Source organism: Camarhynchus parvulus, chromosome 28 (genome assembly GCF_901933205.1).
Source record: "Camarhynchus parvulus chromosome 28, STF_HiC, whole genome shotgun sequence".
NCBI lineage: Eukaryota > Metazoa > Chordata > Aves > Passeriformes > Thraupidae > Camarhynchus > Camarhynchus parvulus.
This window is the reverse complement of record NC_044598.1, coordinates 5,434,274-5,458,602: the sequence shown is the minus strand read 5'-3', so window position 1 is coordinate 5,458,602 and position 24,329 is coordinate 5,434,274. Positions and strand designations below refer to the sequence as shown.

The window sequence follows — 24,329 nt, the reverse complement described above, 5'->3', positions numbered from 1 at the left end:
TCTCCTGGTGTTGCAAAAAGTGAGGCTGCAATGAGGTGAACCACCCTTCATGGAATCCAGAAGGTCCTTTGTAAGACTCCTTTCTCCAGGCTGACCCCCTCGAGATTCCTCAGCTGCTTCTCATCAGACTTGTGCTCCAGACCCTTCCCCAGCTCTGGAATGCCCCAGCCCCTCAATGTCCTTCTTGTCATGAGGGGCCCAAAATTGACTCCAGGATGTGAGGTGAGGCCTCAGCAGTGCCCAGCACAGGGGGACAGTCACTGTCTGAGTCCTGTTGGCCATGTTAGCCAGTCCTTAAGTGCTTACTCACAAACTCTTAGCTTGGATGGATGGTCTTCATCCATCCCTGGGCACAGCTTGATCCATTCTAGTTCCTCTGTCACTTAAAGAGCAGCTCCAGCCCCTCTCCTTGCTGACCCGTCTTTCTTGGTGTGTAGCCATCCACACCAGCATTCCAGTCATTCCAACTATCCCACCACATCTCTGTAATGGCAATGGGACCATGGCCCTGTGAGCACATACAGCTCCCCAATCCTTCCCATGTGTTCCCCATGCTGTGTGCTTGGTCTGCAGGCAGTTCAGGGGTAGTGGAGCAGGCAACCTTCCCAGGAGGGATCCAAGAGGATACACAACAGCCATACATACCCTGAGGTGGCTGGTCTTCTGCTCTCATCTTGGGAGGCCACGAAGGAACATTTGCCACTGCTCTGGGGGTCCTGGCTTATTCCTTGATGTGATGGTGGAAGTGCCCTCAAGTCCTTCAGTTTAAAGCCCAGCTGTCCAAGGTGTCTGGCCTGCTGTCAGGTTTCCTGACCTCTTCTAGACATGTGGATCCCATCCCTCCCTAACAGGTTGTAGTCATCAAAGAATGTCCTCTTATCATAACAGTCAAACCCCCATGATGGCACCAGCCGCAAAACCAAAAATTGATTTGCATTACACATCTATTCCTGGCTATCCCCTTTCCTCTTATGGGTGAAATGAAGGAAAAGATTACTTGGGCACCAATATTTTTCACTTGGACCCCCAAGGCTTTGTAATCTTTCTTGATTTTGCCCAGTTTCTGGGTTGTGTGTCATTTGTGCCAGATGGAAGAGCAGCAGTGGAGAGCAGTCTGTGCTCTTGAGAGGTCATGGCACCCTCTCAACCATATCTCAGACCTCAGCTGACAGAAGGTAGGTTACCTCACATGGCTGTCTGCTGAAGGCCTCACGGTCCCTTAACAGAGTCACCCACTGTGAGCACTCATAATTTATTTTACAGTGTTCCCCTCTGTGCTTCTGGTACAGTTTCTCCTTGCAGACCTTGCTCGTGGGTGTTTAGAGCTGCTAAAGTGCTACTTCTGGGTCTGGTGTGGTGCTGGAGGGGGAGACTGAAGCACTGCCCTGCTTCTGGGGGTCACCAGCTCTGAGGCGCCTCGTTCTCAGTGCCTATCAGAGGAACATGGTTCTGAAATCACCTGTGCACATCCATCTCAGGTCCTCTAATACTGCACAGCCTTTCAACTGTTTCCTGTTTGTGACATAACAGATCATCAAACCTGTGCACACCTTATGAAGGTATTTACCTTTTCTCCAGGAGAAAGGTCTGGGCACTTGTTGCAACTCACCACCTGTACTGAAGTCTCCTTCCTTATCACTTGTATCTGGGTGAAGCCTTCCCTTGGCAAGGTCCATGCCTGCTGGACACCAGCTGATTGGAGTATCTGGTGTGAAATCATGTCTGAGAAAGAACACACTGCTCTCCTCCCTTTGCAGGGGGAGCTTCCCCTACAGCAAAATAATCAGGAGTTACCATCTCACAGTTGTTGGAATGTTGGGGGACACAACACAGATGATGGACTTTGGACCTGGTTAACATAAGGGATTTGATACCAGGATGCCTTGGCAAAAGCAAACTTTGAAAATTAGACCTGGATAGCAAGAAGATGCAATCAAATGGGTTTACTGGAAAAAGAAAATCCCATTCAAGAGATGTTGTTATATGCATAAGTTTGTGTATGTGATTTTAACCTAATCATTGTAGTAACATTACTAGTCTCCCTGAAATAGTATATAAGTGTTTGTATCCCACAATAAAATGGGATTCTCATCACTGAGTCAGTCTCCCCATCTCTCTCCATCGCCGACACACAGTGTGGAATATCACCAGGTCACAGGTGAACTCATCCCCAGGGTTTGTGCCGCTGGCAGGTGTGGGGACAAGCACAGCCATGGAGCTGTGTGACGTATGATGGCAAGGGACACAAGCTAGGTGCAAGTGAATTTACTTCATTTGCAAAGCTCACCAGATTTATATCCTTAGCACAAAAGCTATTTTTAACTGCAAGCTTAAAACTAATCACAGTTCTACAATAAATCTGTCCTCTCGACATCTTCTATTATTCTTTCCAGAGTCACGAGTCAGTAGAGCAGAAAAACTGTTTTGTTTCAGATTCTTCTTGTTCTGAAGTGGTTTCTTGTTCAGCTGGCAGTAGTTTGTTCAAACATGTGATATTGCTGCCACTGTTTTTTCTGTAACCCCAGCAGACCTGCCCCACTGACATGACTTCATTGGCTCCAGCAGGATGCAGTGAGCCATTTTCTCCTAAGTGCCTGCAAATCCCACGGGCTGAAAGGAGCAGGAGACATTGCTCAGAGACAATGATGCTGACACACATATAGACAAATGGCACCAAAGTAATTTCATTGTGTACATTTCAAAAAAATTCCTTGTTCCTGGAACATCTTTTCAGTAGAAGTTGTGTTCAACAGACCAAGGAGAGTTGATAACACGAGTTGCAACTGGAGAAATTCTGACCAAAGAGAAAGGGTTGGTTCAGACCCTTGAGAGAGATGCAGCATTGGACAGAGGTCCAGAGATATAACAAGATCTCTGCCCTAGGAAACCCTACACAACTCAGCCAAACAAGGTCCAAAGACACCAAAGGCAGCCCTCAGGTTAGCCCAGCTCTGAGCAGCTGGTTGCCACAGAAACTCCACAGGTTCATTCTAACCTCAGTCCTTCTGTGAGTATGAACTACCAAGTTCTCCTAGAAAAGCCTTATCTCATTCCCTCACATTCATCACAGTCATATTTTGAGAGGTCCCAGGACCCAGATAGAACCAAAAGAGGATTTTTTTCTCTCAGACAATACCAGTGGGAATGGGAAGATGGAAATACCCTCACCAACACTGAAAAATGCCACCCATCTCTCTTTATAATCCAGACAGATCCAGATCCATCTGGGGGTACTGATTTCAGGAAGGAGAGTGCGATCAGGAGAGGTGAGAGCTAGGAAGTACTCTGCCAACAGCCCCCCTGCCCACCTGCCTTTCTCAGGCTTAAATTCAAGCCAGAGAATATCATTCTTGTTTTTCACATCTTCTGTAGAGTCCCCATCATGGGCCATCTTCCTGCATCCATCACCTTCACCTCCCAATAGTGTCTCCCTGAAGGTGAAGCCATCACAGCCCAGCACACAGCAGCATGGGTTAAAACTCTCAGGGATGTCCTGTTGTGTGTCACCTCATTTCACACCTTTGCCATCATCAAACAGGACAAGATCCCAGTGGGCTGTGTCTGGATCCAGAACCATGTTCACTGCAGGTAGAGATGAAACCAACACATCAGGGCAGAGCTCATCCCAGGGGAGCTCTTGGCTGGTGCTGCTGAATCCGTGGGTTTTCTGGGCTTTATATGGGTCCAACCCCGCCAGCTCTGACCCAAGCCCAGCATGGACTTAGCATAGACAAAGGATAAAAGACGAGAAGCGCTCTTCCCCACGTGGATGCAAGGATCCGTTTAATTGCTTGAGACCGGACACTCCTGCGATGGCAGCATCCAGGCAGGAGAGAGGGCGTGGCCTCCTTGCAGCGGAGTTTTGTGCCCGGGGAGAGGGGGCGGGGAAAAGGGACCGTGGCCAATGGGATGCCAGTGGGGAGGGGCGAGGGGAGGGGTACCCACGGGGCCGACGACCAGGGGGGCATGGGGAGGAACCATGTGATAGGGAAGGGGGAATACACCGTCCACGTGACCCAGTAACAATTCTTGCATCACTAGTGCAAGGACGGATGCAATACAACATGGGGCTGCCTGAGGAAGAGGCAGAGTGGGCAAGGGAGCTGGCAGACTGTGGCAAGGGAAGATGCATGTCCTGGGTTGCAAGATGTGGGTGGAGGTGTGTAGTCTATTACCATCTGTTAGAGGTGGGCAGTTATCTTCTGTTAATTGTGAAGTTTATGTCTTCCACAACCAATCCTCCCTCCGGGGAGACATCTGCTGTTAATGGGCCATTGAGTCTCACTGATAAAATTACATTCTCCCATTGTGAGATGCTCCACCCAGAGGGAGGAGCCAAGCATTCCTACCTGGATATAATCTGAGAATTGAAAGACCATAGTCAGCCTTTTCCCACTGGATTGCCAGAGGAAGACCAGGCCCATCTACACCCCCACTGGATCTTCAGAGGAAAACTCCACCCTTCTATAGGATCACTGCTTCAAAAGAGCCACACCTGTCACTGCAGGAGGACTGCAGCCACCACACTCTCTGTGGATCTGCAATGATTGTCCTTAAAATTACAAAATTGATTCATTCAAATTAATTGCATGATATGTAATAATTAATGCAATTAACCATTTCCATCCCAAATGTCCCCCAGAAATGCAACCCATGAATTCTTCCATTTGAAGATTTCTCCAGTTTCTGGAAAATGGAAAGTTAAACTTATATATTTTTTTCTGATGCTTTCTCATGAAGAAAATAAAGAAATGCAAATCATTTTAAAACTCATCCCTTCCACCAAGCACTGATTAACCTCCAGCAGGTTACAGTGACCCACATGGCAGAAGGGCTGCAGGGTCTGATGTGCCTCAAAGCATGTGCTGCTGCAGTGCATTTTGGTACATGCTTAGTCCAGTTCACCATTGCATCTCTGCTTTGATATATTTCCAGCCCCAAATCAATCATTGTTGTGTTGCACTAAGTAGTTTATTTATTATAAACTAGTTATTATTTTGCACTGGGTGATTGGAATTGTTCACTGAGTAGTTTTTATATTGCACTGAGTGGTTTGTTTGTATGACATGGTTTGTCCTTTCTCCCCTCTCCTCCAAGGCCCTGTGGTGCTGGTCTTAGCCCGGGTTACTTCCTCCTCTTGCCCCTCCATCAGCTGTGTCCCATTGGCTGCAGCCCCTCTCTCCGCCCCCCTTCCCCCGGGTTTAAAATCTCCCACCATAAGCCATTCCTGCTCTTTCTTCTCCTGGACAGCTCCATCCCAGGCTCTCTTTCTTCTCCTGATGCCATTACCTCTCTCCCAGACTCTCTCTTTCCCCAGAGGTGTTCCACAATAAAGCTGTGGGACGTTCGTCCCAAGAAGAAGAGCGTCTCTCGTCTTTTGCTTTTGTCCTTGTCAGTGAAGCCAGGGTCCAGATGTTATTGATGGATAATGAGATTATTGATTCTCACAATTAAAAGATAACTATTGTATGAATATTAAGAAAAGATTTAGTGATGTATAGTTATGTTATTGTAGTTTAGATGTCCTCTGTTCTCCCCATAGTACCCCTTTCCCCCCTGTATTATAACCATCAGACAGACTGGGTTGTCTAGGACAGGTAAAAAGAAGGCATGCACGTGTGTCCCTTGCATGGGGCAGCTGGGAATGGAAAAGCTCAGGGGGTGCTTAGGGGGTGCAGCATGGCAACACCTGACCTCCAATGCAGTTACAAGAAGCAGTCTCCACCGATAAATGGCAAAGAACAGCAGACTGAAGACTTTGGGAGGGGCCAGGGTTGGCTGATGCAGCCCCCAGGGGTATAAAAGACTGAGCATCCATCTTGAAGATGAACCAGCCACGTGGTGTGCACGAGGGGCAGTTCCCAGTGCTGCAGCTTTTTCCGTATGTAGTCCTTTGTTGTATTTTTGTTAAGGTTGAATAAACCTTTTTAAATTTTCAAAGTGAGCAGTTGTGTCTCACACAGAACTTGCCAAGCCAGACCCCCACGAGGCTCTCAATCCAACAAATCATCCAGTGAAAAAGGAGCTTTCCTGTGACACAAGGGAAAATAAAAAACATATTCAATATCTTTAGGTGCTAAATTGAGACACAAGGATTTCTTTCTCATACTAAACCTGTAGGACAGGATTTCACAGCGGGGGAGACTAAGGACATAGGTTGGTTTTCCCTTTTTCATTTAGTTCCAGTGTTAATTTCAGCCAGGGGTCTGAAGAAACTCTGCCACACTGAAGGCTGTTCCTTTTCCCCCCAGCCTGTACTTCCCGATGGAAGTGATGCATTTAGGAGCACAGCCGCACAAACCCTATCAAAATCGCAGCTGTTTGCCCGCGGAAATAGAAATGGAATGGAGACGGCCGTGTGCTGAAATGGAATTGGAATGGAGATGGCCGTGTGCTGAAATGGAATTGGAATGGAGATGGCCGTGTGCTGAGCGCCCCGGGGGCCTCTGCTGAGCGCAGCTCCCTGGGCACGGCGGGGGCGATGCCCTGGGCTCGGCTCAGCTGATACCAGTACTAAAGGGCTGAGCCCTGCTCTAGTCTGAGCGGGACATGCTGCAGTGACAGGAGAGTTCCTGGGTCACACCTCTGCTCAGGATGATGCTGTTCTCCCCTGCAGAACCCGTTGTCATCCAGGGTAGTGTCTTCCCAGTGGGATGGGAGCTGTCACCCACGGAATCTGGCTGTGGGTACCAGCTGCCTGAGCTGCAGGACACCCGGATCCCCCCAGCCCTGTAGTGTTCCAATGTGATGTACGGGGCAGAGCCACTGGCTGAGGAAACAGAGACACCCCAGGTGAGCCTGTGGGGTGCTGGATATTGGGGGATGTGGTGATTTGGCTGTTTCTCTTCCTGACAATGACAAACTTTGACATAGGCAAATCAAAGAGTTTTTTTCAGACAAATGTCACCTGGAGTCAGGACATTTCTTGCAATCTCATTTGCATAACATAGAGATCTGCTCTGGAGGCCAGTTCTGCACGAAAATAATCCACAGGCCTGGTTATTAAAACATAAATACACAAATTACAACATTCTTTGTTACCCAATGCCTAATATTTTCTTACACCTTCTTATATGAAGAAAACAATAGCAAGAACACTTCTGAATGAGGAAGCATATCTCCTTATAGCCACTTGGAGGGTAATTTCACCTCTCTGAGACAACCTTGGTATTTTCAAACATGGGACTTAAGAAAACCCTATTTCCAAAGCAGCCACCTCAAACTGCTTCTGGGCAGGAGGACAGGGAAAAAGCACTGGCTGCAAGCAAGTACATTAGAGGTACCAAGGACACAAACTACAGACCTGTCACCTTGAACTCTACCACAGCCTCGACATAATCTAAGCCATGTTAAACAAAACAGGTGTAATTCCCTCTGTCAGAGAGTTGGACATGGAAAATTTTCAAGTGTGTGCTGCCCTGGGCAGGGCCATCCTTCAGCAGTTCAGTGCACCCTCAGTATTGAAGCATCTGCTCCCCATACTGGTCCTGTCCCCGCTGTGGCGGTGCACAAAGGGTGAGAGCTGCTCCCAAACCCAGGTCACCTCCGTGTCCTGTGCGTGCTGCTCTGGGGAGAAGCTGCAGGGCAGCATGACATTCCTGCCCTTGGCCAGGTGATGGGGTTGGGGTGTCCCCTCACCTTGAGCAGAGCTTGGAGAAACACCCAGAGGAAGAAGAGAGAGCTTGGGCACAGCAGGTGCTGCTCAGCACTGTTCATGTGCTGCCAGGCCAGGTGTTGGGGTGGTTTATGATGATATTTTATTCCCTAATCATCTGCTTTATGCCCAGAAATGTCTGCAGGATCTTTAACATGAATCAGGGGGCAGGGCCAGAGCCTGGGAGCTCAGGCACAGGCTCTGTTCAATCTCTGTCTCTCTGGCATGTTAGCAGCTACAGGGACTGTTACTTCATTGCTTTTGCTGGATTCATTTTTGCCAATTTAGGCAAGAAGCTTCTGGGTGTGTTTTACTGGTTTTTTGGGGGGGTTTGTTTGTTTGTTTGCATTTATTTTTGGGTTTCTCTTCCCCTGGCCTGGAGGCTTTTCAGCAGCAAATCCTTTTGGAAGCTTTTTGGGGTTTTTTTCCGTGAACTGTTTTGGTTCGTTTTCTTCTTTGGCCCGAAGAACCCACAGTGGCGGCCCTGGCCAGTCCAAACCCCAGACAAACCAGCAAAAGAAGGGACATTAAAGTCCACCAACTTCACCTGCCATGAGGAGAAGTCCCACGCCAGAAATCCAACAGGTTCCCAGGCCACTTCACAAACTCTTTTCTCACCCCTTCCCAGAGACAAATAAGGGCAGCCACCATCTTTACCTCTCAGCGAGGTGGGGATGGGGTGAAAGGTTCAATTTTTTTTTCTTGTGCTTTGTGGGTATCTTGCTTTGTTAATAAATAGTTCTGCATTTTTTTCATTTTCATCCCCTGATATCTATTTCTCTCATTGGCAGTAGAAAATGGAGTTATTGAAGCTCTTTCCCTCTAGAGGAAATGCTCATTCCAGGGTGTTTCCTCCTGAAATTTGTCTCCAAAACTGAGATACCAGGTCATCGTGCTGGCAGCATCCCCATGCCAGGCACAAGAGATACTGAGGGGATCTGGGAGAGGGACTGTTCCAGATTGCAATGCAAGATGTATTCTATTTGCCATCTGTTAGAGCTGTGGCAGGTACTTCCTGTTAATTGGGTAGTTTTTCTTTATCTCTTCCACAACCAGTCCTCCCTTGGGAGGGGACATCTGCTGATAACAGCTATTGAATGTCACTGCAGGACTGATAAGAACTTCAGCATCCCACTGGGAGATGTGAGCCCAGAGGGAGGAGCCAAGCATTCCTACCTGGATATAATCTGGAGATTTTGGAACACCAGCATGGCTCCTGCACTGGATTTCCCAGAGGAACAGCAGCTGCCTCTCCTTCCCCTGGATCTTCAGAGGCAGAGACTGCACCTTTCTCCAGGATCCCTGCTCCAGCAGAACCACCTCTGACACTGCAGGAGGGCTGAGCCACAATTCCAATGGGACTGCTGCCAGCACCCTGACCCACAGGGTGTCAGCTTGGGTTCTGACTCTGTCAGTGTTATTTTGTATTACTGCACTTTATATTTATATTTTCTTCCCTAATAATGAACTGTTATTCCTGCTCCCATATCTTTGCCTGAGAGCTGCTTAATTTCAAATTGATAACAATTTGGAGGGAGGGGATTTACATTTTTCCATTTCAGGGGAGGCTCCTGCCTTCCTTAGCCGACCCCTGTCTTTCCAAACTGGGACAGGGACCCTGCTCTGTAGCATGGGCAGTGGGCTGGGGCCAGGCCACCACTCCTCCCTCTGCTTCCCTGTCCTGCTCTGCCAGGAGAGTTCTTCAAAGCCCTGCTTCTCAAGGGCACAAGTGGTGCCCATGCAGCTCAGGGCAGGCAGAAAGCAGGACAAGGAATGATAGAAGTGGCTGGAAGGATTCTGGGAGGTTGACTGGAGCAAGTGCCAACTTGGTTACAAATAAAATTCAAATATCCTTATCTCTTCTCATCCTTTACAAACATCTACTAAAAAAGTAGAAATGTCTCAGGTACTCTTGGCATCTTCGAAAATTTAAAAGAGAAAGGCTTATAATAAACGGGCCACTCAGCTCACTGAGAAAGTGGTTCTGGATGAAGGGAAACAAAAGCAAATTAACATTTTTGACAAGATCACTTTTGAGTTAAGTGCTCTGCTGCATCCTTTGCCAGGGCTGCCTTGAAGAAGATGCTTCAGGTCAGCAACATAAAAGAGCCCAAGCTAAATTTGTTGTTGCTGGCTTTTTTCCTTTATTGATCTGGTTTTCCAAAGGGTCCAACACACTCTGGACACTGTGCAAAAAACAGGAATGTGCAGGAAACAAGAAAACCAGGGAGGGACATGGCAGCAAATTATAATCAATTCTTCAGCATCATCTAATCCTCACCCAGGTTCAGTGAGATTATTCCAAAGCCTGTGCTGCCATGGCCGGAGGGATGCACCAAGATCCAGAGGGATGCTGGTGCTCCCAGAAGTGGAGAAGGTTTATGGAAAGGGCCTGACCCTGCTCTGAGCTCTGCTGTTCACAGGGAGCTGCTGCACTGGCAGCCAGGAAGATGCTCAGGCTGGAAGCTGTGCCACAGAGATCAGCAGGATCCAGGGGATTCTTACCTAGTGCTGCTCATGAACTTGGAAAACTGTAAATGACAAAAGCCAGCAGAGAGAAGGGGAGCTGAGAACAGGAGCACCACCTGGAGATGAGGAAGGAGAGGGAAAGGGAGGAAAATCAAGGGAAGAGAAAAAAAAAAAGAAAGGCAGAATTCACCTTTAAAGGGATTCATTGCTGAATCCAGATCCTTTTTGTAAAGCCTAGTGAAGAACCTCAGATGCCAAAGGTTGAAATTGATTTTCCATCTTCAGCCTGGCGTTGGTTAATGTTTTTATACACAAAGTACAAGACTGGTATAAAAGGTTGTGGGGATTTCCCAGGGGAAAGCCAAAGAAAGCCTGCTCTGCCTTTTTTGGTTCAGTATTAAGAGACAAACAGGTGCAGAACGAGAAGTCCTGACCAAATCAGGACTCATTCCATGCACCTCAAAGAGAGCAGGAAGTGGCCTTGGACCAGTGAAAAAATACCCAAAACACTAATCCAAGGCCCAGCCAGGACAGGACCTGACCCTGCTCTGCTCTCCCCCCCCCCGCCTTTTTGTTCATTCACTTGGTTCTGCTTTGCCCACAAGAGGTGGAAACCATGGGCAGTTCTGACAGGTGTCAGAGGGTCCTTTCCATCTGCAGATTCCCAGAACATGCCACATATCTGGAGCTCCTAAGCTCTCCCCCGCACTCTGAGCTGGAGCAGGAGCTGCTCAGCCGCCACCCAGCACCTCAGAGAGGTCCCCTGGTCCCAGCTAAGACTTTCCCTGCCTGAAAAGGAAACAAAATGTCACCCTGTCCCAGCTTGCTACTCATTTCCTCCTGCGCTACCTTCGCTCCAAAATTAAAGTTCCTGAGTGATTTGAAGGATTGTGGTAATGCTTTTGCTCTGGACATGCCCTTCTGGCAGACACAGCCCTGCTGCAGGGACTGTCCAGGGCTGCATGTGGCATTCTCCTCCCACAGTTCTGGCAGCAGTTTGCACACCCCTGGCAGGAGCACAGGGCAGTGGCAAGGAGGGAGGTGATGGAGCCGGGATTCACACCCAGAGGCAGTGCCAGGGTGGCAGCAAAGCCCAGCAGTAGCTTAAAAATTGCTTGAAAGCAATGCCCAGCTGAAAGGCAAGGACATCAAGGATGGGGAAATCTGCTGCACTGAGAGAGGCAAAGGCAGTGCCAGGGGAGCTCAGCACCAGCCCAGCCCAGCCAGGCATGGGGCACCTGCTGGGGCAAAGGGACCTGATCAGAGACCTGGCCAAAAGGGCTGACAAGGAAAAGAGGGAAGCAAAAAATAAAGGGTACAGAGACACAGACTGGACAACTGTCCTGGTTTGAAAGATACCTGTCTGCCAAGGAAGGTGGGAACCTCCCTTGGAATGGTCAAATTATTATAATTTGGATTATTATTCCAATATTATTATATTGGAATCAAGGGGCTTTCAGGCAAAGAAATGGGAAAAGGAATAACAGTTCTTTACCAGTATGTATGTATATAAATATATGTGTGTGTGTGTGTGTGTGTGTGTGTGTGTGTGTGTGTGTGTGTGTGTGTGTGTAACAAGGCAAACAACCAACCACAGCAGCAGCAACAACAGAACCACAAATCCAGTCTCACCCCAAAGTTTTTTTTTAACATACCGCCCCAAGCACAGTCCGGCCCCAAGCACAGACCCAGCCCCGGCCCCAAGCACAGACCCAGTCCCGCCCCAGCACAGTCCCAGCCCCGGCCCCAAGCACAGACCCAGCCCCAAGCACAGACCCAGCCCCAGCCCCAAGCACAGACCCAGCCCCAGGCACAGACCCAGCCCCAGCCCCAAGCACAGACCCAGTCCCGGCCCCAAGCACAGACCCAGTCCCGGCCCCAAGCACAGACCCAGCCCCAGCCCCAAGCACAGACCCAGCCCCGGCCCCAAGCACAGACCCAGCCCCAAGCACAGACCCGGCCCCAAGCACAGACCCAGCCCCGGCCCCAAGCACAGACCCCAGCCCCAGCCCAAGCATCCAGACCGCACAGTCCCAGCCCCCACAGCACAGACCCAGCGTCCCGCCCAAGCACAGACCCAGTCCCAGCCCCAGGCCCAGACCCGGCCCCAAGCACAGACCCAGCCCCGGCCCCAAGCACAGACCCGGCCCCAAGCACAGACCAGTCCCGGCCTCTCTCGGCACTTTCCCCTTTGGTGCAGTTCCGGGCACAGCCGGCAGGGGCGCCGGTGGCTCCCGGCCGGAGGGGGCAGGTGCGATGATTCCCCCGCGGCTGCAGGGGGCGCTGTGGCGCCAGCTCGGCCGCTTCTCCACACGGCAATGGCGGGCGTGCTGGTTGGCGGAAAGGGGCTGCAGGAGGAGCCTCGGAGCGGTGGCTGGAACCGCGGGCACGAGCAGGCTCCGGAGTAGCAAACGAAATGTAACAGAAACTCCGTAGCTGTATCAGGAGCCGAGGGGTGTCCCGGCAGGCAGGGGTGCTGAGTTACAGGGCAGTGAAAAACCCGGAGCAGTGGCAGAGAAGCGGCGAGGCTGGGCAGGGGCCGCTCGGCTCCCGAGCACCGCCGGGAGAGGCTCCCTCGGAGCGGGAGGGGACTCGGGGATCCCGGAGTTTCCCCTGAGGCACCCGAGTAGATGGGGAGGGTCCTTTGTTAGGTGAGGCAGGGGTTAATAAGGTCCCAGTGACACGGCCGCTCTCATGAGCAGTTTCGCTCACGGTAGAAGGCAGGAGGAGCCCATCCCTCAGAGGCGGCGAAATTCTCCCCGCAGAGAGCGCAGCCTGTCTCCCCTCTGATGTCCAGAGCGACAGAGAGCTACAGCCTCTCCTGCCAGCCCAAGAGAATGCCCCTCAGCAGCCAGCTCCACTTCTCGCCCTTCTCCTTGGCCATGTCTTGTCTCTCTTAAGAGAGCCATCGAAAGTATCGGTCGCTATTGGCTCTTAGCAACAAAATGGGAGAAAATTTCCTGAGAGAAAGAAACAAAAGGAAAAAAACCCCAACAACAACAAATGATAGCAAAGAAAGTGTAATAATCGAGCCTCATAATTTAACAATGTAATCACAATTCCAGGGAAACCCATGAAAGGAATAGTGGATTTGTCTTTACAAACAAGCTGTGGGTCTGCTGGTAGATAAAACTAGCACTGAGAGATAAAAGAAACAATGGGAAGGATTCTACTGATTGATGAATGGAAAAAGATATTTGCTTTTACAAATAAACTTTAGATTTGCTGAGAAACAAAATTAGACATTGAAAGATGAAAGAAACAGTGGGGAAGAAAAACCCCTAAATACCATAAGAATTAAAAATTAAAAGGGAGGGTTTCACATTAGAGGGAAATCTCTGGTATCAGGTGTTCTGGGAAGTCTGTACCTCTCAAGTACCTCAGCCAATGAGGAAAGAGAGAAGGGAAATGCGGCCAGGAAATTGGGATAAAAAGGAGGCTGCATCCTCCAAAAATTCAAGAGATCCCAGGGGAATGCCCCATGGCCTCTCCCTTTATTCGAAAAAAGCCAGAAAGGGCTCCTCTGTCTCCTTTTTGGACATAAACCTCTGGTATTTGTGGATTAATTTTCCTAGCACCCAGCCTGCATAGGTGTGCAAAGCTGGGGATCAAAGCTGCGTGTCCCAGGCAACTCCACGTGCCACGGGAAGGATGTGAGCACTAAAGCCGTGTGGAGTGAAAGGATTTGGGGAGGACAAGGTGTCAGACATGCCAAGAGTGCAAGAGGAACTGGTCATGGGTAAAGTGGAACTGGTCAGTGACCTTGGCCAAGGCAGCCAGGCTCCAGGCCGGGGTTCAGGCAGGCAGAGGCTTCAGGCGGTGTCTGCAAAGCCACCTGGCAGCAGCTGACCTTGCATCCTGCTTGATTTGTGCTCAGCTGGTGCCTTCCAGAGTGATGTGACACAGCAGAGTGGAATGCCTTGTGTTCCCTGTGACTGGGAATAAGGCCATCACCCCTCTACACAGGCAGAGCTGCCTGGAGAACAGACGGGTGGGATGCAAAGCCCAGCACATGCTGTTCCGCATTTACCAGCTGAGCAATTGAGGTGGCACATGCCCTGCACACATCTCCACCATGAACCCATGCAGCAGGACAGAACTGGGCAAACAGCCAGGGCAGGAGCCCGACCTCCCCTTCCTTTTCCCAGAAAGCAGCCTGGACACCCAGAGCAGGGTGCTCTGCTCTGCAGGTGGTGTCCCCAGGTGCCATCCCCAGGGGCTGGAGGTGCCTGTGGGGCTATGGCCCAAGAGGGCTCTGAGCATCCTGCACAGCAAGATAGAGACTCCTCCAGCACTCAGGGGCTCTTATCACCCACCTGCAGCTGGGCTGAGGGAGGGGGGACGCAGCAGACCCTGTGATGTAAACAGGACTGGGCACTGCAGGAACAGGAGGAATTGCAAACTCAAGTGTTGGATGAGGTCCCACATGGGCTGGCAGCTTCAGGGCATGGGAGGTCATTGCCCAGAGGATGGGAGGGGAAAGCTTGGTGGGGTGGTACCCAGACAGACTCCCAGGTCTGCTCTCCAGGCCATCCAGCCCCTCTGGACTGTGCCCTGCTCACTCAAACAGGCTGGAAGTGCTGGGCAAGCTCGGTCCAGCCATGAGCAGATGAGGGGATCAGAGGAATGGAAAGCAGACTTCAGACCTTTCAACCCATCTCAAACCTGCTTTCCTGGAGCCAACCTGCAGGCTGGGCAGGTAAGTACTGGCTGTGTAAAAAGTGCTGAATGCTGTGACCTTTCCATTAGTCCTTCTCTGCTTTATCATCTTCAGGCAGTCCTCGAGTCTTGTAATTCCCACTTTCAGCAGTGAATCCTATCTCCCCCCCTGTTGATTGACTGTGGATATGCTGGCATCCAGGATGGAGACAGTAGAAAGTGAGACCCTGATTGATGAGGTGGAGGAGATGAGTGGAAGAGGTGAGTTTTCAGAAGGGAACAGGAGGGGGAACTGTCCTCTATTGAGGACAAATGCATCCTGTTTCTGCTGTGGGACAGCTATTGAAGGTCAAGCACTGGGGCTTGTCCCCAAACTGGGCTTTTCATGGGTTGGGACTTGGTGGCTGCAACACTCCCCAGCTGAACTCTTGGTGCTCACCTGTAGACCCAGCTCCAGCACCAAAGGCTCCTGAGCTGACATCCTTGGCCCCCTCCACTGTTCATAGAAAGAGATGTGAATTTGGGGCCATGGGTTATGGGTCTTGGGGTAACCTCTACTGTGGTCGGCACTGGTTTGTGCCCTGACCTGCCTGTTCTCCTCTCACAGCACCAGAGACACCCAGGCTCAGGTCCAGGTGGCTGCACTGCAGGCGTGCACCCACCCACTCAGGTGCTGCCTCCTCCTCCAGGAAACTGAGGTCCCCTTGTCCAGGATGTGTGCAGGCCCCTGGGGTGGGGACAGGGATGGGGCAGCAGGGAGCCAGGGACAGTCCAGCTAGGGGGGTTTTCCCACTGCAGGGAAAAGGCGCTCACCCTGTCCGTTCTCTTGCTGGGGTGGATGCAGCCCCAGGGCTGCCTGTTCTGAGCAGCTTCTCCTCCTCTGTCCCCAGCTGATGTGACTCTGGACCCAGACACCGCCAACCCCTTCCTCATTCTGGCCAGTGACCAGCGAGGGGTGGGACGGGGGCACGAGTGGACCTTGCTGCCCAACAACCCCGAGCGGTTTGACACGGAGCCCTGTGTGCTGGGCAGCCAGGGCTTTGCTGCAGGGAGACACTGCTGGCAGGTGGAGGTGGCCGAGGCAGGGGACTGGTGGGCAGTGGGAGTGGCCCAGGAGTCTGTCAGGAGGAAGGGGGTCCTCAATTTTACGCCCCAGGAGGGGATCTGGGCCGTGGGGCAGTGGTTTGGACAGTACCATGCTTTCAGTGATCCTGACTGGACCCCACTGCACCTTACCTGCCTCCCCAAGGCCATCCAGGTCTGCCTGGACTTCACAGACAAGCAGGTGACTTTTGCTGATGCTGAGAGTGAAGCCCCAATCTTTGCTTTCTGCCTGGCCTCATGTGCTGGGGAGAGGCTGCGCCCGTGGCTCTGGGTGGGGATGGACTCGTGGCTCAAGCTGTGGCCCTGACAGGGAGGGAACATGAGGGGCAGGAGAGAGACTGGAAAGGCAAATGCCATCACCTTGGGTCTTGGTGCTGGGAACTCGGAGGGTCCTGCATCCTGCTGGCTTTTCCTCATGGGGATCCTCTGGCCCCCAAGGAGAGGACTGGCAGGTCATGGAGGTGGATGCCACAACAGAGCCTCCTTTATCCCCCCACTCCTCGGCTGGGACTGCAGGGACAACAGGGAGCACAGAGACTGGGTGCAGGGAGGAGCTTGGCGCCCGGTGGTCTCCTGGCAGGGACCATCACTGAGTGCCAGGGCACTGCAGAGCTGCTCTGTACGAGGCTGTGGAAAATACAGCAGCACTCCTCCAAGGGTGCTGGTGTAGTGCCTCTGGCTTTTTCAATTAAGTTAAAAAACCCCAGACATAGCTGGATACTCATGATAACACTTATCTTCCCCACACATCCAGAGCCTGTCCTTGCCTGATGTGCACCAAACACATTTTGTGCAGCAGAGCACTGGCAGCAGTGCAGGGGCAGCAGCAGAGGCAGCCCAGGAAGGAAAGCACAATGCTGAGCTGTGTCTGAAACCCACAGGAGAGGCAGGAATCCACAAGAATGGCCACAGATCTGCCATTCTCAAGGTCCCACCTCACAGAATCCTGCTAAATCCTGTCCTTAGGAGAGGAGAAGGTGGGTGTAGGTGAAGAGGGACATTACCTGGGTCCAGCCTAGATTTCATCTCTGAACACTTTTCTGGTTGGACCTTCTTTACTGCCACTTCAGTTGTCATCATTGTGGTGGCATCTGGGCGCAGGCAACAGTATTGGTCTCCCTGCTCTACTCCAGGGGCTGCAGAGTTGCAGCACTGGGTCAAGCCCAGGTATCTGCCCCCAGAGCTCTGCCCTAAGCCTCTTCCACTGTGGTAGCATCAAGACTGGGGAAACCCAGGGTTCTCTGCTCCCAGTTAGGCACTTCCTACTCTCCATGGGCAGGAGCCTCTGAGACTGACCTAACTTTGCTTGGGATAGAGTTAATTTTCCTCTCAGAGGCCAGCACAGTGCTGGGTTTGGGATTTAGGGTGAGAATAATATTGGTAGCAACAACCAAACCATCAGTCATGTGGTGTTTACGTGTCCTTCTCAGTGTCTCATGCTCTGCCAGCAAGGAGTTGTGCAAGAAGCTGGGGGTGGGGTGACACAGCCAGGACAGCTGACCCAAACTGGCCAGAGAGATATTCCACACCATAAAACATCCTGCCCAGTGTGTAAACTGGAGGAGCTGCTGGTGGGGGGCTGATGGCTGCTGGGAGACAAGCTGGGCACAGATCAGCAGGTGCTGAGCACCTACCCCAGGCATCACTTGTTCCACTTGGGTTTTATATTTTTTTTCATTACAATTATTATTATCATTAGTATTATTATATATTACTTTATCTCAATTATTAAACTGTTTTCACCTCAAATCAAAAGTTTTTTCCCCAATCCCCCTTGGAGGGTGCTGAGTGACCGAGTGGCTGTGTGGTGTTTAGTTGTCAGCTGGGGTTACACTGTGACAGAGCTTCATAGAAGAAGGTTGGTGTTTGGAGATGGCAGATTGTTAGTTCTGTATTTTTGTCCTTTGTCATGCAAAACATCCCAAAAGAGATGTACTGTGCATTTAGGGGCACCTACCTCAATCAAGAAGAAGAAATTCCTTTCTGAAAGCCAGCTAAGTCCCTCAGACTGGAGAAAAGTTAGTTTTTCAACAGATTGGGGTCTGGGAACTTCTTCACTTGAATTTTGTGGTCTGGAGGGAGTAAATATTTTGCTCTGGTTTCCTTTTTGATGTGCCCCTCAAAAATTAAATTTTAAAAGATCATCTCTCTGGGAGCTGAGTTATGTAATTGCAGCATTTGTGTGAGAAATACACCATTTCATGTAGAATTGCTCCACAAAGACTCAGGGGAGCTTAAATTCAGCTCTCATGTGTTAGAGATGTTGGAGCCACAATGGGTAGGAAGGGTAAGGAACACCGGGGTCCTTAAGCAAGGCTGGACCCACACGGGCTCTGAGTGGTTCTGGGGAGACAATCGGGGCTGGGAGGTTTGTGCCACAGCCAGCGTGGGCACAGCAGCACATGACAGCAGCGACCTGCTGCCTCCTCAACCCTGCCTGGACACAGAGGCCACAGGGCAACTCCCGAAGCCCTTGGTCCACAGCAGAGTGGGATCAGACCCCTGGTGTGGGAATCTACAAAATCAGAGGGTTTGGGGAAAGCTGCAAGATGCAGGCCTCAGAGACAGCAGAACTGTGATTAGAGCTAAGCAGCAGCCATGAGATTGGTCAGCAGAAAAAGTATTTAAACTGTAGAAAAGCAAGGGCAAACAGAACAATGGTCTGTGTATTAACGCTTGTCTAGAATAACTCTCTAAGCTACAGAAAGTTTATCTAGCAAGATATTAGGAAGGTTAAAGCTTAATAATGGAGTTCTGGGCATTGTGTTTTAAGGCTTACAAGTAGGTATTGTATTCAAAATAAGCCAGCATTGTTTTAACCAGGGGTACATGTGCTTATAGTGATTGGATAGAACTACTGTCAATGTGTTTTGCTTTGTGTGATTGGTCAAAAAGCTTATAAAGTGAGTTGTAACATTAAGTTCTGTGTCTGCTGCCTGGAATGTGAGCTGCTGGCATCTTCCCATTGTCATAATCATGTAATGAGACTGATGCTGAAAAATAAAACAGCTCAAGGCACATTCCACAGCAGCCCCATCTCATTCGTGGTCTGTAAATAGCCCCTGGCTGGCGTGACCCTGGGACCCTCCTGCTGCCAGAGAGAAAGGCTGCAGCAGTGGACAGTGGAAACACCTCAACAAACATGCTCTTCTCAGCATTGGTCTGTCAGACATGCTCCAAACAAAGCCTGCCTGGATTTGGCACATCAGCCAAGCAACTGTGACTGAATGCCCTTCCCACGAAACTTTCCTTTTTCCCAGTGAGCCTTTTCTCTGGCATTTCTGCTCCTTTTACACTGTTCTTGCTGTTGCAGATGCCACTTTGTCTTCTCCCCACCCTGCCAGATTGCTGTGTGGCATCACAGTTTTATTTTAAAGGTCTGGCTGAGCCAACCAGGGCACTCTCTTTTTTAAAACCTTTTTTTTCTTTTAATATAAACAAACCCAGAAAACCCTTGATTTGAGAGCTTGGCCAAGAAACTCATCCAAGGTCTTGCCCAAGGCTAAAGCCTTGTCCAGGACCTCAGAAATGCATCCAACATTGGTATTGCAGTGCTTTGAGTGGCACTTTAAATGGGCAGTTTCACAATTTCCAACGCCCTGCTGCAAGTGTGATGTGACCAGATTTGCAGCACAGGTCCAGGGCCAGGGGCCAAGGCTGCAGGGGATGTTGGGTCTCCTCACTGCTCCACACAACAGGGAATGATGGCTGCCCAAGTCTCTGCCCTGAGGCTCCATGGCCTGCAGCCCCTGCCATGGTGCTGGCCCTGGATGGCTCTCAGAGCCAGCTATAGCAAGCACACAGAGCAGGGCTCCTGCCCTGCAGCTTGCTGCCAGCAGCTCCTGCACATGTGGGCACAGTTCAGACACAGCTCAGGCACAACTGGGCACTGCCCACCATGACCTCACCAGGGCTCACAGACCTGTCCAGCGTCTCCCACAGCCCTGGAGTGAGGGGCTGGGCTCAGGGCTGTGGGCAGGCCCGGGTCAGGCAGCTCACAGGGAGCCTCTGTGGAGTGGCACCATGCAGCATCAGGGTCGCTCCATGCAGCCCCATACGCACCCCTGGCCCAACCAGGGGCCAAAGGACTCTTGACTTGGCCCACGCCAGGCAGGCTTCTGTACACTGACAGAGAAACTACCCAGAAATTAAAAAAGTCCTGGGTTTTGTCCAACTTGGAAACCTTCTGCTGGGGCCTTGGGGGCTGGCCAGGGCAGCTGCTGCAGCAGGGGGTACCGGGGTGCTCTCAGGGAGGCAGCCTGGGCTCTGCAGCCCTGGCCCCCTCCAATAACAACACAACAGCCCAAAGTTTGTCTCACTTTTATTTACATCATTGCACAGCCCATTTCCCCAGAACGCACTGGAACGTGGTGGGTCAGACACCGACTGCCCACGTCCACCAGCTGATCATCTCTGGGAAGGAGGACAAGACTCAAAGAGTCACTACTGGGTCTTGTGGGGGCACATGCAACAACTCCAATTATTGGCAATGACAACAAAGCCAAGGATGCTGAGTGCAGCCACGGCCACACACAGGACTGGGCCTCCACTGCCCCAGCCAAGGGCTTCTGGCTTTCACAGTTGCATATTTGGATTGATGGTGGGTTTCTTAACTGGAACACTGGCTCCATGAAGTCCTTACCCTGGGGACATGCTATGGGAGAGAGCATCCCTCATCACCTGCCAGAACTCGGTGCCTTGTGGGGCCAAGCCCCTGGGAGGCAGCCAGGGCTGGGAAGGTTAAACCCCCCCCGTGACAAGGGGGTTGTTGGGAAGGGGCTGAAGGAAGGGGCACCCAGGACAAGGCACAGAGCAGTGGTGCAGAGCCTGCTGCCGTGGAAGGGGTGTGCAGGGCGGGAGCACCTGCGTGGGAATGGGATGGGACTGGAGAAGGGACTGTGACTGGAGCTGGGCTGCAGCAGCCTCTCCACCAAGTGTACCAGAAGCAGAGTAATCCCTGCATGAGTGCATGACTGGGAAAAGGGCAGACACCCCCAGGTATGTGGAAGAAGGCAGGGGACAGTTGGGGGGTGGCCGAGAGAGGGGAGCAGAGATGTGCAGCCTGGCTGCAGCAGAGGACATTCACCCCACAGTCACACCAGCCCCTCACGCTGGAAGAGAGACCAGTTCAGAGCAGCCATCAGGGCACAAAGAGGCTGCTGCAAGATGTGTCAGGGTATCCCCGAGCTGCACCTGGGAGAGGGGACAGAGGAGAGCAGACAGACACCAGGGCCAAGGGCTGGAGCAATCCAGTTGGGCAAGATGGCACACTGGTCCCTGCTGCTCAGGCCACCAGCAACTTCCAGATCAGGCTGAGGGAACACACAAGGAAACACAGCCTGCTTTGCAGCTAAAGAGGAGGAGGAGAAGGAAGTGCACATGGTGCTTTGAATTCAGGAAATTACAGATGTCCATCTCACAGGGCATTGCACTGACCCACTTGCTTTCAGCGAAGGGGCAGAGGGATCACCACCCAGTGCAAGGACACAGGCCCCTCAGAGCCTGCCTCTTGCCTGCTCTCTACCCTCACCACCACGGAGCCAGAGCCCAGGCTCCAGCAAAGCAGCTGCACACACCTCTGGAGCACCTGGCAGGGCAGCATCACCACCAGCATCCTCACAGCCTGTGCCACTCACAAGGCTCAGGAGAGCTCAGCACCAGGCACTGTCTGGCAGGGTGAGGTGGCAGAGGCAAGGACCAAAGCCAAACCAGGGGGACTCTTGGCAAAGGGGGCATTCTGAGACAGAGGGCTTTGAGAACTGCATGTGCTGGAAACACAGGTAAAAGGAGGAGGAGAAGGAGGAACACTGGCCCCCCAGGACAAGGGACCCAGAGCCTGTTCTCTGGGACCAGCAAACTGGGGGGTTTCACTAGAGGACACAACAGGCAGGCAGCACTACCAGGGATGAACCCAATGCCAGCAGCTCCTCTGGAATGTGCAAATAAAGTGCAGAGACAGCCAAGAGCACCTGCGTCCTGCCAGGGCATGGCCTGTCCCCTAAGGTACGTGTGAAACTGATGCTACAGGAGGGCCGGCCTCAAGCTGGCAAAAGGACATCAGCAAACAGAGACTCCAACTCCCACCTTCTGGGGTCAGGAAAGCTCCATTCTCAATCTTTTCAAAGCAAAAGGCAATGGTGGGTTTAGCTACTACGGAGCCATCTCTTCCCACCCTCAGATCCTCCATCTACCTTTGCCAGACAGACCAAGGGCTGAGTGCATCCGAGTCCTGGGGATAAGCCAGGATCTCAAGGAAAGCATTTTGTGAGATCATGTCTGTGCCGGAAAAGATTCTCTCATTCTGAAACAGATTTTGAAATTCTCAAAATTACAGTACTTTACAATACAAAATGTCTCCATTCAGTATTATGTCATTTTACTCCTTCTGGGATTATAATAATTATTAAAAACACTCAACTTTCTAGAAAGGACAGAACACCACAAAAGAGACCAAAGAGTAATGGGAAGGCTGCTGTAGTATATCAAAACCAATTTAGTGCAAAGGAGAAGGGGACTTTCAAGAATGGTTGATGAAAAGTGTTCCTCATATGCTCATTTGGAGAAAAGGCATTGATTTAACCTCTGAATGAGATCAGATTGCCAGCTTCTATCCTGAAGCTTAGAACATCAACACAAAAGGACTGAAACACAATATGCATGGCCATTAAAAAATAATATTATATATAGATATATATATATATAGAGAGAGAGGGAGATGTTTTCCATGTATGGTATTTCATTATAGGAAAGTGTCCCTGCAGACAGGCATTTTCTGCCATCAGGCTCTTTTGGGCCATTTCCCCCACAGATGTTGATTATGTGTCTCTTTGCCAAGGTCTAAAGCACGTGCTGAGCACAGAGTGCCTTTGGATGGGATGATTGTTTTCCAGTGCCCCCACAGCTGCCACGGTCCCTGGGCCTGTGGGGATGCCCGACCCTCCGCCGTGGCTGCCCGCGGGACGGCTCAGACCGTGGTCTCATCCGCGGCCTTCTTCATGAGCTTGGCGGAGAGGAGGGAGTGGGGCACGGGGTGAGGGCTCCGCGAGGCCGGGATCATCAGCCGGACTTTCTGGTTGGTCCTTCGCCACTCCGAGTACAGCTGGCAGTGGTAGCGGAACGAGACCTGGCGGGCAAGAACGCAGCGCTGTCACCAACACCACCTGCACTGCCACAACCCCGGCGCGCTGTCACCAACCCCGGCCACGCTGTCACAACCCTGGCCACGCTGTCACCAACCCCGGCCACGCTGTCACCAACCCCAGCCCTGGCCCGGAGCACACTCAGGGACGGCCGGATGCCTGCACCCCTCTGCCTCTGGGGACCCTTTATCCTGAGCAAGAGACACAGCACTGACCCCAGCACGGTTTGGGGCACTCCATGCCCCCAGCCTGACAAGCATCAATCCCTTCCTGAGGACACCAGGCTGAGTGGGGCACAGCCAAAGGGGCCTTCTGGGCAGCACCAGCAGAGCGGGATGGGGTTTGCTCAGCTGGGTTTGGGTCCGGGCTGGTGCAGTGTGGTGGGGATGAGCTGTAACTCGCCCCTTCATCCAGCCCCGGGCTTCAGCAGCACCTTTGGTGAGCAAAACAAAGCTCTGAATCCAACCAGCCTCCTCCCATCTCACAGACCCTGAGGACCTTCTTCGTCCTGCACAAAAACCTTCCCTCCTTTGCCTGCAACAACAGGACAGCAGCTGGACTCATTTTTTCCTGACAACACCGTGGCCTGGGAGACTTGTCTACCCGGAGGGAGACAGGGGAGGATGCAAAGGCTGGAGGGACCCAGAGCAGCCCAGCAGAGGCCCGTGATGGCCCTGCAGTTTCAGAGCAGCCCTGCGAGGGGAGCCTTGAGCTTGGCTTAAATACCGAATGCAGTCAGCCACTGATCTAAACCAGACCTTCTTACAGGAAGCATTTAGCTGGCAACTGGGACGTACCAGGAAGTGCATCTGACACAGAAAACTCAGTAAAACTGTTACTTCTGGAATGGGTCTAGGAGACATCTTATGAGAAATTAAGCTGTGCCACTGTGGCACTGAGGTAATTGAGCTTATTGATCTGTGCACATCCCTCCTTCCTGTTGCAGAGGGATTGTGGCAATAAGACTTTTTGCTGACAAATTCATGTCCCAGTTTTCAGAGAATGGGGAGTTAATGATGGGAATCTCAAAGAAGGCTCCTGTTCCTCACAAAGGAGCTGCAGCCCTGGCTACAGCTTCTCTCACAACCCTCACACTGGTTACAGCCATGAACTCCCTCCCATATATTGTCCCCTTGGACTGCACAGCCCAGGGTTGAACGAGCTGAATATAAACAAGGGGCTTCACCTTATGTCCTCCTCTGCTCAAGGAAATGTGAAACACAGCAGAATTAGAGCCATTTTAGTCATGACTTGTTACTGCACAAACATTTTTCCATTTCCTCCACGTTTCCAGCTCCTCCCCA

The 24,329-nt window shown here is 51.5% G+C and overlaps 2 protein-coding genes across 5 annotated transcripts in view; one reads left to right on the top strand and one right to left on the bottom strand.

The window, feature by feature from the left end:
- The first annotated feature begins 14,524 nt into the window (after positions 1-14,524).
- Positions 14,525-16,443, top strand: LOC115914324 (thaicobrin-like). 2 transcript variants are annotated; one of them, XM_030966798.1, is made up of 3 exons: positions 14,525-14,822; positions 14,898-15,043; positions 15,673-16,443. In XM_030966798.1, exons 2-3 carry the CDS (start codon positions 14,971-14,973, stop codon positions 16,191-16,193), a joined length of 594 nt encoding a protein of 197 aa, XP_030822658.1. In that variant the 5' UTR covers positions 14,525-14,822; positions 14,898-14,970; the 3' UTR covers positions 16,194-16,443. The 2 variants fall into 2 exon arrangements, with proteins under 2 accessions (XP_030822658.1, XP_030822657.1); XM_030966797.1 differs by having other exon boundaries at positions 14,525-15,043.
- Positions 16,444-20,194: 3,751 nt separating this feature from the next.
- Positions 20,195-24,329, bottom strand: part of MARCHF2 (membrane associated ring-CH-type finger 2) — a 34,103-nt gene continuing 29,968 nt past the window's right edge. For all 3 annotated transcript variants that reach the window (XM_030966799.1, XM_030966800.1, XM_030966801.1), the window contains exon 5: positions 20,195-23,009. In XM_030966799.1, the coding sequence (XP_030822659.1) occupies positions 22,851-23,009 (159 nt within the window). In that variant the 3' untranslated portion in view covers positions 20,195-22,850. The remainder of the gene's footprint in view (positions 23,010-24,329) is intronic.

Bases quoted from the DNA above. Each gene is read 5' to 3' on its own strand.
- LOC115914324 (XM_030966798.1), top strand. From the start codon at position 14,971: ATGCTGGCATCCAGGATGGAGACAGTAGAAAGTGAGACCCTGATTGAT. The intron at 15,044-15,672 runs GTGAGTTTTCAG...CTCTGTCCCCAG, and splicing joins GGAGGAGATGAGTGGAAGAG to CTGATGTGACTCTGGACCCA.